A 13,058-nucleotide genomic window follows, 5' to 3' on the forward strand; every position below is an offset into this window, starting at 1 on the left:
TATATATATATCTCCCATTTCTGCCACCAGCACGAGGCTCCTAACTTTGCATTTCAGACTGGGTGCCCAACTTTTTGGTTCACTTCCCAACAATGTACTATTGTGGCCCATACAAATTTATTTCCACTCATGTAGGGAACAGAATGCAAATATGCTCTAGATGTTTGCTTGACTCATAAACTAGCCAAAGCCTTTTCCTGGCACATAAATGAAGTTATTCACAGAACTATTTCTGTTCCCAAAGGAAACTGTAATCTTCCCTCTGCAGGGACCAGAGGACCCCCATGCTTCTCTTTTGCATGATCTCAGGACTTAAGCATCCATCATCATACCTCTGTATCAACTGCAGCTGGGCTGTCATGGATACTGTTCAACTTCTCTGTTTCACCATGGTCATCTGCAGAAATACTCTCATCACTTCCTACAGATTTCTTTTCTTCCGTCAGATATTTGTCATTAATATCCTTATTAATGTCTTCTGATTCTGTTTCAGTTTCTGAAGATTCCCCATTCTGTGACAAAATTGATCATCAGAGAAGAGTAAGAATTTCTTTTTTAAAAATTAGAGATTTGATACAGCTGTCATAAATAATTCATACCACCTAAAAGAACATGTAGCAAATAAAATCACATACAGAAGCTGAAAAAATAAAATACTGTATAATCCATGATGAATATCAAGTTACTGTATTTTATGCATGCTTCTCTATTTCAATTACTAAGATTCCCAAAATTCTATTAGTACCTATGGCAAGGTTAAAATGGGAAAAAATGAAATTCATTTTCTTAACTGTCTCCAGAGTGCTTTTAAACTTGAGAAGTTAAAAAGCTTTTTATTTACTATAGCAGCATAACATTATTATGTTCATTTTCTAAGACATAGGGATTTAGAATTCCTCCAGTGGTCCAATTCACTGATATTCCATAAGAGAGGCAAGTATACTATTTACATTTCAGGCAAAAAGATAAAAGGACATAGTTTAAATGCTTTGCTCTTGGTTATTAAAAACAAAGGGAAACCCAACTGGAGACAGAATTTGGTTTATCTGGCTATTATTCACCCAATCCAAATTATAAAACACCCAGTGCAAGGATCAAACAGATGGTTAATAAATCATATAATGATATTAAGAAAAGACATAAAATATTAATTGTAGTCTTTGTTCTATACTGAACAGGTTAGGTAGGGTTAACCATGAGGTAGATACCACTTACCAAAGACTTCTAAAACTTTTTTTCCTGCATGCTTTCCCTCTAAGTGTATTATATGGTATATTATGCCTAGCCATATACACATTGTGGGTAGTTAACATTATCAGGGACAACTTCACTTTGAAAGGGAATAAGAAGCAAGGCTACTAGATCAAAGGGTAATGGGTGATAAATAGATATATTCATAAATATATATAAATGAAAGGCTAACTAGAAATAACAGTGCTCCTGAGAAATAGAATTCCAGGCTATGCCCCCCATGCCTCCACCCCCATCTCACAGAGGGAGGGTCAGTAAGCAGTGTTCCCAGAATAATCCTCACCTGGAGAGTCCGGCTAATCTAGCACCTGGGTCAACTCCAATCAGGCTTGTTAACTAAGGTATTAATGTCATCATAGGATAAGAGCATGCTATTATAAAAAGGGATTTGGAGTTTTACCTTATTTAAAAATAAGCAAAACACAGCATCTGTTATAATGAATTACAATCTTACTCATTAACTAAGAAAATCTATAATAATAAAACTTTTGGAACTGCATCATTTTCTAAAATTTGAGAAAGCTATTAGAAAATGACATTGTTCACTAAAAATTACATCAATTGTAAGACTTTGAGCTTACTAAGCACATTTAAATTATTCTATACACATCTGGACAACTAGTTTAAATCACAGAAAGCACTTTACCTTCAAACTGAAACAATTTAGGAGAGATTGGCAGAATACTGTCATTTTATAAAAAGAAAGGGTGAAGTTTAAGCACATTCTTGGCACTAGAACCATATAAGGCATGTAAGGTAGTCTGAAATGGTCAAGTATGTGTCTTATGTTAGGACATCAGTAAAGAAGCAAGTGGGCCTTGACCTCTTGGTTCAGACACAGCACAATGAGCTGAAGTCTTTGGTGTGGTTCCAGGTAACATTTAAAAAAATATTTCTGATGGAGATTATCAAGAAAGCCAACATTCCTTATAAGTTTCAGTTTGTATAAGAATATAATTACAGGGCTCGGGGTGTAGCTCAGTGGTAGAGTGCTTGCCTAGCATATGTGAGGACCTGGGTTCAATTACCTGTATTTTTAAATACCAGGACATTAAAAAATCTACATTGCATATTTTAAGAACTAGAGATTGGTGTCAGAAATCAGCATAGTGGTTACCCTTGGGGGGGGGGAATGGTAAAAGACTGGAAGGGAGCTTCTGGGGAGTTGATAGTATGCTTTTTCTTGATTTGGATGCTGATTAGTTTGTAACGTGTGTTCAGTTTGTGAAAAATACATTGAACTATGTATGTATGGGATATGCATTTTGTGTATAGTATAGTTTTATACAGTTAAAAGAACCCTAAATTCCACAAAATTATAGAGCATAAAATTCTGTGCTATAATTCTGTATTTGTGATATGCTTCCATGTCACTCAGTGAACTTTTTCCAAATAGGTTATTATAGCCCTAAACATTTGCATCTTAAGTTATATCTGTCAGGAAAATGTCTTTATTTTTAAACTTTAAGTTCAGGGTTTTTTTAAGGATAAGTTTTGTTTTTTTCTTTGTGTGTTTGGGTGTGTGTCTGTATGGCACTGGGGACTGAACCAGGGCCTTGTGCATGCTAGGCACATGCTCTACCACTGAGTTACACCCCAAGCCTTCATGTTTTAACTACACTAGAAATTACCAAGGTAGTAGTGAGGAAGTAGGAAGGACATTAAATACAAAGGTTTAAGCACTGTTTTCTAAGCCTTATTCTATCACTCACGGCCTCAGCATGACACCTAATCAATGTACTTTACAGGCTATCTGTAAAATGGGAAAATAACATTAGCAACACCTTATTCGGAGTGTTTGCGTAAAGATTAAAAAGACTACTTACACAAAAATAACATGAGTAAATAGTGTATATATTGTACATAAATATTAGTTATTTTATACAGGTCCCTCCATAAAGAATATTTCTAGTGTGCACTGAGGACTGGCAAAAAATAAGAAAGTTGGACATTTTTTTCCCTTATGTCCTAGATCTTGTCATTAGAAAATAGTTTATTTAAAGTACCCTTATATTTATTCTACCCTCATCCATACATCCTTTTCTTCTGAGCCAGGAGTCCTGCAGCTAAGCATATGAGAAGACAGCTGCATACCTGTTAGAAGTATCCATGGGACCTTAGCAAATTGGGGGTGTGTCAGTCTTGACTCTACTTCAGGCTAGAGTTGCCCCAGAGAATGATGCTCCTAGGCACTCAGTCTTTCCAAGCGAAGTCCAACTAATATTTCAACATTGGCAACCAATCCAAATTTTTAAAAAATCACTGTGTACATAGGGCAGATCACACTCATGGGCTACCAGTTGTGACTTCCAAATTCTTGTCTTGATACCATTTTAAAATCTCTTAAGTCTTCCTTCTTTCTAGGCACCAATCTCTTATTCCATTCTTAATTCTGTATTTTAATTGCTGAATGTATTGTAATTTAACTCTGAAAGATACAGACCTTCCTGCTGATTGGCATTTTCAGATTTATTCTTTATTTCCCTCTCTTTTTCTTTAGACAATTTATTTCCTTTTTGTATCTTAGACAAATATATGATGCATGATCATACTTTCTGTGCTAATTACTTTATATAATTTGACAATAATGTTGGTACACAGGAAAATCTGTTGTGTGACAGCACTAACACCTACATTTTAGGTTAACCACTCGAGTGTGATCAGCCTTTCACTGCACTTCAAACATGGAGGGGGACCCATGTAATGGTGTATAAAAGTAGTTTCACTCCACCTCTTGCTAAAGGGTTATCAATATTATAATCTAATTTATTCCCAAAGATCTATTCCCATAAGTCATTTTTGGTTGGTATATTGTATTTAAACAAAAGCCAAGTTCATAGGACTAAACTCATGCACATCAGTCAGTGACTTGAAAATTCCTGACTGTACCTTTGTGTGTGACTTGGTGTGATCAGAAACGATAATTACAGTGATACAGAATACTATTGCTGAGCGCCCATAACATACTTCATGTACTAAGTACTTTGATCAAAGGACCCCTCCTTTATTAAAAGAGGAAATAAGACTCAGAAAGGTAAACAAAACAATAACTAGAAACCTTTTCCAGGGATGCAGGGCTAATCAGTGGAAGGCTGAGATTTGAATTCAGGTCTGGACCCTAGAACCCATATTATTTCCCAACTCTTCCCAAATAATTTGAAGATCATATGGGCTGCCCTCACAACTATTTTTCCCCTCCAACACTGATATTTAAAGTATCACAGACTCTTCTTGTGGTTCATAAGATCGTGCCAATAACATTCTTATGTACCACTGTACATATTATTAAACAAAAATTTAGAATATTTTCCTCAAAGTATCCAAGTCTTCAGAATATATATTTCCCTTTCTAAACTGAGAAATATGCCAGGAGCACTCTATGCCTGATATTTATATTTTTAAGTTTAGAACTGATTCCATTCCTTGCAAATGTCCCTGTCTTCATCCTCCCTATCTTATTCCAGGCCCTCTTCATTCTTTGTCTGGTTACAACAACTGCCTCTTAACTGGGACTCCCAACTCATCCTGTCCTCTTCAAATCCATCTTCCATATTGCTACTAGAATGATCACACAAAAAACCTTTAACATCTTGGTTAACAAACATATCAGGCCCTTTGCCTCTCTATTTCTAAGACCAAAGTATACCCTAGGCTGTCATTACTTCAAACATTCTCATGACTCTCATCAGCCTGGAAAGTCCTCATATCTCCTTGACTTGTTTACCTGATTGTTTTATTTGACATGACTCAGTTCAAGTTTTCCCACTTGTTCCTAGGAAGCTCTTTCCTAACCATTGTCTAGCAGCTGAACTTCCATGCCAAACACTAAGTTCCCATTCAGACTACAGAGTTCCTTGAGATCAGGAACCACATCTTACTCCCTGCATACCCAAAACATGAAAACCTTTTCTTCTTACTCATTAAGTAATTTAATGGAAGAAAAAAGTCATAGAGTTGTTTTGGGGGTCATATTTTTGTCTGGGCAGTCCTGGCAAAGAACACAGGGGTACCGGGAAACAAATAGCACAGTTAAGAAACAGTTAAGGCAGAGCTGCCTTGGTGTTCCCTGATGTCCTTTGGAGAAATATATACCTAAAGTCCCCGAGAGCTAAGAGGGCCACAAGAGGTGGATTGTAAACTGTTCTCACTTTTTGAGATTGACCTGACTTGGGGAAACTTCCGTTGCTTTTTGATGTTTGGTACATAAGTATTTGTTGAATGAATAATAGGTACCAAATATTAAGCCATGATTCAGGTACTGGAACTGAATTTGCACAATGAAAAGAATAAAGGAAGGAACTACAGCACCTTCTTCTGGGTGCACATTTTATTTTTTATATACACATGAAGAGCAGTTTATCTCTATCATGAATTAACAAAAGACATTTCAATTGCACTCACCTCAAGTGCTGCTGTTCAGCAGCAGCAGGTGCTTCTGCCAGTACTCCTCAGCAGCTTACCTTAAAAAGTCTTTTTCTGCCAAAGTCCTTATTAGGAAATAGTAACTCAATGGATTCTACATATATAACTTATACTTCCCTCAGTAATGACCAGTGATAAGCTATAGTAAAAGCTCAAGAAACCAGCAGATAGGAATGATAAAGAAGCAACCAGTGATTTTAATCTAGGTAACCAAGTGTTAATTCATGAGGGGCAATGTGGTCTCATTCTTAACTTCCTTTCCTTTCTCTCCTTATCTTTATATAATATTTACAAATATGCAATTTATATATATATAATATTTATAAATAATCAAATCCCTTCTATTCATAAAGGTCTCCGTTCTTTTACCCACACCATCCCACCACTAACTAGCAACAAACTCCCTTCCATAAACTTCAGAGGGCAGGAGGCCTGCCACATACATGATTAAATAAATGTTCATTGAGCAGTGGGCACTGAAAGTTTGCATGCTTAGTTTAGTCTAACTGTTAGTATGCTTGAAGGTGGGATGATTTTGGTGATTGAGACTTTTTTTCTGAGAAAAAGAGATACCAGCAATTCTGGTTCTGACAAAGCTGTAGTTGGTAAGGAACACTTAGCGTTCCTATAGAATTACTTAACTTGCCCATTCTAATTCCATACTTTTCCAGGTAAAGAAACCAAAGCCTGCAAAGGTTAAAAAAAACTGGCTCAAATTCATATAGCTTTAAAGTACAAATCTAGAAGCAGGGCCTTGGCCTCAAAATGACTAGTATACTGATTTTGACCAGAACATTATCCCTATAGAAACTACTGCTTCTAAGTTTTTGGCCATGGAAATGGAAAGAAATGGTAAGAAATGTTGTCTAAAAGTGGATATCCAGACCAGCTGAAATACTAATACGTGCACACATTAGAACATGATTTCAGTATTGCTGGCTGGTTATCTCTTAATTGGAAGATTGCTGGGAGCAATTAGCCAAGTAGGTATGACAATTTCCTTGCCAGCGTACCCCATTTTGCAGTGACATTACATGTAGGTGACCTTGCTCAAGGACCAGGGCGGATTAGGGTGTTCCCAGTTTAGGATAATCGGGTTTAGGGCATTCCAGGTTTAAGATTATTCCTGCTGGGAATAGGGCGTATCCTGCTGCCTGAGTTCCCCTTGAGTTCTCACGGGATTCAGACAGTATATTTTGGGAGATAGAAGCCCAGTGGAGGTGGATTTTGGGCAGAGAACGTGGATTTCCCCAGAACGTGATTGTAGACGGCTGGTGTGAGTTCGGGAATAAAGAGTTGCTGTTTGAATCTACAAGCTGTGTGGTGGCTCGTGATTTTGTGCCCAGCCAGACTGCGGCATTTGTGCCCAGCCAGACTGCGGCAGAAGATGAATGCCGCTACCTTTAAGTTTAGTAACTTGAGTTTAGAGTTTCTCATCTCCCTTGAGTTCCTTTATGGGCTTCCTTTTGAACTCTGTCTCTATCATCCATCTTACTTAATCACTTTAAGTCTACTTTTTCAATAACCATGTTTGGCACATAAATTTTATTACAGTATTATTAATCCCACTTCTCAAACACTTAATGAATGTGGTAGAATTTGGTTGAGGGCTGCAATGCCAAATCAATGTATTTGGTTAGATATGGGAAGTTACCAGAGATTCCAGCAGTTAAGAGACAATTTATAGCTGTTTCTAGAAAATTCTTCACTTTGATTCTAGTCTTTCTTCTCTTTTTCATTTTTACCTAAGAGAATCGAATGTGCAAAGTATTCATCTACACAAATTTCATAGGAAGTTTACCATCAAAATCTTCTTTGATTAAAATATAAGAAATCCCTCATGTCCAAAATATGGAAGTGACTGGGAAAGGAAATCAGTTGAAAAGGGAGCAATAAATACACAACAATCAAACTAACTGCATTTTATACACTGAAAATTTATGGGAAGACTAAAATTACTCTAGTGGAAATTAGTCTAAATCTACTTTAGCCTCTTTAAAATTCAATATCTAGTACTAGACAGTTTCTTTTCACACACAATTACTGACTGTATACATTAAATCTTTATTTTACTGGAAACATCCTGATATGCAATAGACAAACTGAGAATTACAGGATAGTCAATGAAGAGTACATACAGGGCAGGTAACAGACACAGAGTTCGAAGGTTCTGACAGTATAGTTAGAGCTCAGAAATGATAGTTTAGAAATACAGAAGACAAGAGACATTAAAGCCAACAAAACTTGTTAAGAGAAGAAAACAAAAATTTATAAAAACTTAAGTTAACTTTAAAGTATATATTTTTCTTCCTTAAAAACTTATTATACAAATAACAAAAACAATAGAGCAAATCTGCTTGTCAGAATGGAAAGAATGTTAAGAATTAGAAAAGACCATAGTTATATCATCTCATCCACTCTATTTCATGAATGAGGAAACGAGCTTACTGAATCACTTTGCCCATCTGATAAACACTTAAAAGTTATACATACTTTCAGATTACACATTTAAGTAAATCTCCATTTTATTAGGTATACTAATGAAATGGAGAGCTCAATTAGGATGTAAGCCCTGAACATAGCTGTCACTTTGTAGACACAGACTGAAAAATATGTGCTAACATACGTATAAGAACTCAGAAATTCTGATAGCCCTTAAGAATCTATACTATTTTTTAATGGACTGATTATTAATACAAACAAAATACTCTTGTAGTATATTTCTATTTCCAAAATGTGACTTAATGATGAAAATATAATGTCAATTATCTGTTATGGTCTTTTAATATTTTCTGGTTATAAATTTATAATTTGGGGCAAAACTACAATGAGATGCCAGTTTAGAAGAAACTAATTTTGCAGTGCCCTCCTTCTGCCTTTGACCCCTTAACACAACCTGCATCAGTTGCTTCTTTACCACATGTAAAATAACCACAATACAAAATCAGTTTTTAGTAAAATGAGTGCCAATCGCATGCAAGGTGTTCAAATGATTTAGCTGGCCATAATCAGGTCAAATTTAAAGTCTATTACTTTAATTCCAAATAATGTGGTAATACATTATTCCAGAATTTTTTGGAACCTGGTGGCCCATTCTCTAAAAGTTGTTTTGACTGCACTGGCCTTTTGAACCTCTGCTCTTTCCCCTTTCCCTGTGAGTTAGTAACAGACTTTTTTTGATATGTTCTATGTCTGTCACATTTCATAGATCCTTTTGTTTTGCTCTCTTTTTTGGACTCTTTTCTGTTACCCTGACTTTCCTTCTCTTTTTCACCCATTTCCTGGTATTTCCCCTCTTTTTCCTCATTGTCTACCTCTTCTTCCTCCTCCCCTTCCCTCTCCTTCCTTTCCCTATTCTCCCCTTCCTCTTCTCCCTCTCCTTCCCTTTCTTCTTCCCCCTTTCCTTCATTTTCCTCTTCTCCTTCCTCTTCTTCCTCCTCTCCTTCATTTTCCCCTTCTCCTTCTTCCTCTTCCCCATCTCCTTCCTCACTTTCCCCCTCTCCTTCATTTTCTTCCTCTCCTTCCTCTTCTTCCCTCTCTCCTTCATCTTCTTCCTCTTCCCCCTCTCCTTCCTCTTCCTCCTCCTCTTCCCCCTCTCCTTCCTCTTCTTCCTCCTCTTCCCTCTCTCCTTCTTCACTTTCCTCTTCTCCCTCTCCTTCCTCATCTTCCCCTTCTCTTTCCTCTTTACCTTGCTCCCCTTCTTCCCCAGTTTCCTCTTCTTCCCCATTTTCCTCTTCTCCTTCCTCTTCCCCCTCTCCTTCTTCTGTTTCCCTATTTCCTTCCTTTCCTTCCCTCCTCTTTCTCTTTTTCCTCTTCCTCCCCTCCATTCTTTTCCCCTTCTTTCTCCTTTGCCCTTCTCCTTCCTCTTCACTTTCTCCTTCCTCTTCTGCTCTTTCTTTTCCCTCTCCCTTTTTCTTCTTCCCATCCTCCTCTTCTTCCTCTCCTTGCCCCTCCTCCTGCTCTCCTTGCTCCTCCTCCCTTTCCTCCTGTTCTCCTTGCTCCTCCTCTCTTTCCTCCTCTTCTTCTTGCTCCTCCCCTTCTCCTTCCTCCATCTCTTGGTTTCTTTCTTCCTGGTGGCCTTTGTCCCCCTCCTTTTTCTTCTGTTTTACCTCATCTCTTTTCTCCCACTCCTCCTCCTCTTTTAGGTACTTGCCTTCCTTATCCAGACTCTCCATTTTTCCTCTTCCTCCATCTTTCTCCCCTTCCTCCTTCCCATGCCATTGTTCCACTTCTGAACTACCCTCCTCATAGATTTGGTTCCTTTCACCTTCAGTCCCATCCTCTGCCTCTCCCTTGCCTTCACTCACCTCTGCTCTGTCTGAAAGGTCATCTGACAGGGTTCCTGCTTCCTCCTCCTTTGTTTCTCCTTCCACCTCCACATTTTCCTTATGTGCCTCTACCACTTGCTCCTCTATTCCACTTCCTTCTGAATCCTCTGTTCCTTCCTGCTCCTCTGGTATCTCTGACAAGTGGTCACACTTAAAATCATATTTTGTCATGAATCTGGATACTCTGGGTTCAGTCTCGAGTCCTTGTTCGACATATTTTCTGCTGAACCACATGTGATGATCAGTTTCCAGTTCATCCTCTTTCTCTTCACTATCAAATTCTATTGACTCGGGCTGATCCAATATGTCGGCTGTACCCATCTGTCTCTGGCTTTCACATTCCATGTAACTGTCTGGCTCTTCTATCAATTCTCTTTCAGGATCAAAGATCATATCTTGCTGCCTACTTTTCCTTTCCTGAGTAAAGCCTTTGTCGTCTTCATCCTCAAAATTCACATCTTTTTCTGGTAACTCATCAAAGAACATATCATATGGTAAACATTCTATATTCTCTTTTCTTTCTTGTATATCTTTCAGACCTGCCATTTCCATCAGCTCAGTTTTCTTCTCAGACACTATTTCTTCTCCATCACTTTCCTTTTCTGTGTCCTTAGTATCAAGTTCATCAACCTCACTTTTATTCTCATGTCTAAATATCTCTTTTTGCAAGCCCTCTTCATTGATGTTGGCCTCAGGGTCCTCCTGGTCTGAGTCATTATCTACTTCCTCATCTGTAAACGTTTCCATAGTCTTAGCTGCTTGCATCATGAAGATCCCTTCATCTACCTGTTCCTTATATGCTTTCCCTTCTTTCATTTTTGATACCTCTTCATATTCATATTCATTACTATCATCATCATTTTCAGTACAAGCTGCATGCTGAATCAATTGGTCAACTGCTTCTTGTTTCTGTAAATTTTTTGAAGTAATCATCATACTACTATTAGTTGACAATGGCAACTTTTCTTCTATAAATTACTGCTACAATTTTACATTTTTAAAAGTAGAATAAAAATGTCCAGATAGAATAAAAATATCAGATATTTTTCTGAGGTTTTATTTTCTTTAGGAATAACTTATACCACTTTCTAGGTCTCCAGTATATCTAATTTTGACTTAGTAACATGTATCTGTGTTTGTTTAGCTTTCAGTTTTAATCATGTGCCTTAATTCTGCCAATCACAATTCCAATATTTATTATCTACCCTTTTTCTCAATTGGAGTAAATACTTACATTATGACATTTCTAGATTGATTTTGCAAGATGCTATTTCAAAATTTACACCGCACTTGCATGAATCATTTCAGTATAATTTTTCCACCTTCTCTATCATTTTTAATTTCCAAATTTTGATTAGTCTTTGAGTTCATGAAATCCACAAAATTAATCAATATATGAAAATTTTTAAAACTGAAAAAAATGAGTAGCTTATTTTTAGAAGAAAAAAGGAAAACTGCACATGAAATTTTTTTTAAATCTATAAGCTAATAACAATATTTTTCTTTCCTAAACAAAATATTTGTATGAATTTTCAAAAGTTTTACCCTATTATATTCTTTAAAATAATTTGTAAACATGAAAAATCACTAAAAAGAAAAAATACTTAGGGCAAAATGTAAGATTTAGGTAAAAACTATGAAATCACACATTGAGATTTGAATGATATATCAACAATATAAAAATAATTTCCTGCTGAACAAAATAAGGCAAAACCAAATTGTTGACCTAAATTCTACAAGTTAATTAATTCAAATATTTGATGAATTTGGATCTCTGGATGGTAAAAGCTCACAAAATCAAATTTTATAAATTGTGATGAGTGTTAAGGCATAGGAAGAGGTTCAACTTTTACCAAAGAAATAATTAAAACAGGACAAGTTACGAATTAACAAACTGATATAGAGAAATGGTATAACAAATATGTTTTACTCACTAAAGTAGGCCTGATAGAGCCTAAACTTAAAAGGACTATCTAAAGTATGAAATACATATCAGCTTAAAAGGAAGTACTTTTCTATTATGTTCTAGGTCTGTCATTTCAAAAGTGCTAAAACTTGAAAGTTCTTTCCAGAGCCCTAAGAGAAACAGGCCCAACAGTCAGAACTGATTTCTAAATGTATGTGCCTTTCTTTTCCCAGAACAGTAAGGCAGCCCAGAAGAGGCAGAGCCCAGAGTCTAAGAGCAGAGAAAGGAAAGAGGAAAGATGGAAGTATAGTCAGTAACTAAAGCAGTTAACATTCATTGAGCTTCCACAACTGCGGTGGAAGCCATATTCAAAGGCATGCTGTTATTCACCATGACTCTCACTGATATACACAGGACTAATGAAGACTGGCTCTAAATTTTTATGATTTATCAAGATGCTCTTTCATTTCAGTGGCTTTGGTTTGAAGAATTTTTATCTTAATATGGCAAAGACACTAGAAATAGAAAATGTTTTTTACAGCCTCCTTCCTTTAATTTACATTTCTCTGCTTTATTTTTCCTAATCTCCAAACTCCTCATCCTTTTATCCCACTAGTTCTTAAAGCCAGGGAAAGCAAAAAATCTAACGGAAGGCCTTTATTTCTCCAGGGCTGTGGAAGACATAGACTACTCCTTCCTCTTGCTATTTGTTATTCAGTAAAGGTCTCCTTTTCACCCATAAACAGTCTCGAGTTTCCAAATATTTATTTTAATCATGTTTTATGCTATCCATTCCTTGATAAATTAAAAAGACAAATCTAAAAATTAGAAGTGATTATCAAATATTTTTTACTGAAATCACAAAATAGCAGACCTAGAAAAAAATGTTAATATCACCCAGTAAAGTCAGCATAGTAATTCACCCAAAGTCATATTCAACCAGTCAGACTCTGATAAACAGTGGCCTCTTTCTATAAGTAAGAAATACAATTATGAACTATTGCTAGACAGAAGAAAATATAATTATCACAACTTAAGTTAGTAACTCCAAAGAACAAATTTCAGTAATGAAATTCTAGCATTCTTGCTGCATCACAGAAAATACATACCAACAGAACAAGCCAAATGGAGGTCATCTACATTGTGCTCCT

At 36.4% G+C, this 13,058-nt stretch overlaps 1 protein-coding gene and 1 long non-coding RNA gene across 4 annotated transcripts in view; one reads left to right on the forward strand and one right to left on the reverse strand.

Moving 5' to 3' along the window:
• LOC107144298 overlaps window positions 1-778 on the forward strand; it is a 17,039-nt gene extending 16,261 nt beyond the window's left edge. For all 3 annotated transcript variants that reach the window (XR_007344720.1, XR_007344721.1, XR_001503777.2), the window contains one exon: window positions 494-778. This is a non-coding gene — a long non-coding RNA (uncharacterized LOC107144298). The remainder of the gene's footprint in view (window positions 1-493) is intronic.
• The window catches only part of Rpgr (retinitis pigmentosa GTPase regulator), a 49,673-nt gene that overhangs the window by 7,898 nt on the left and 28,717 nt on the right, over window positions 1-13,058 (reverse strand). Inside the window, exon 14 of the mRNA XM_015488107.2 lies at window positions 333-512. Coding sequence (XP_015343593.2) covers window positions 333-512 — 180 coding nt within the window. The remainder of the gene's footprint in view (window positions 1-332; window positions 513-13,058) is intronic.

Source organism: Marmota marmota, unplaced genomic scaffold (genome assembly GCF_001458135.2).
Source record: "Marmota marmota marmota unplaced genomic scaffold, marMar, whole genome shotgun sequence".
In the NCBI taxonomy this organism is placed as follows: Eukaryota; Metazoa; Chordata; class Mammalia; order Rodentia; family Sciuridae; genus Marmota; species Marmota marmota.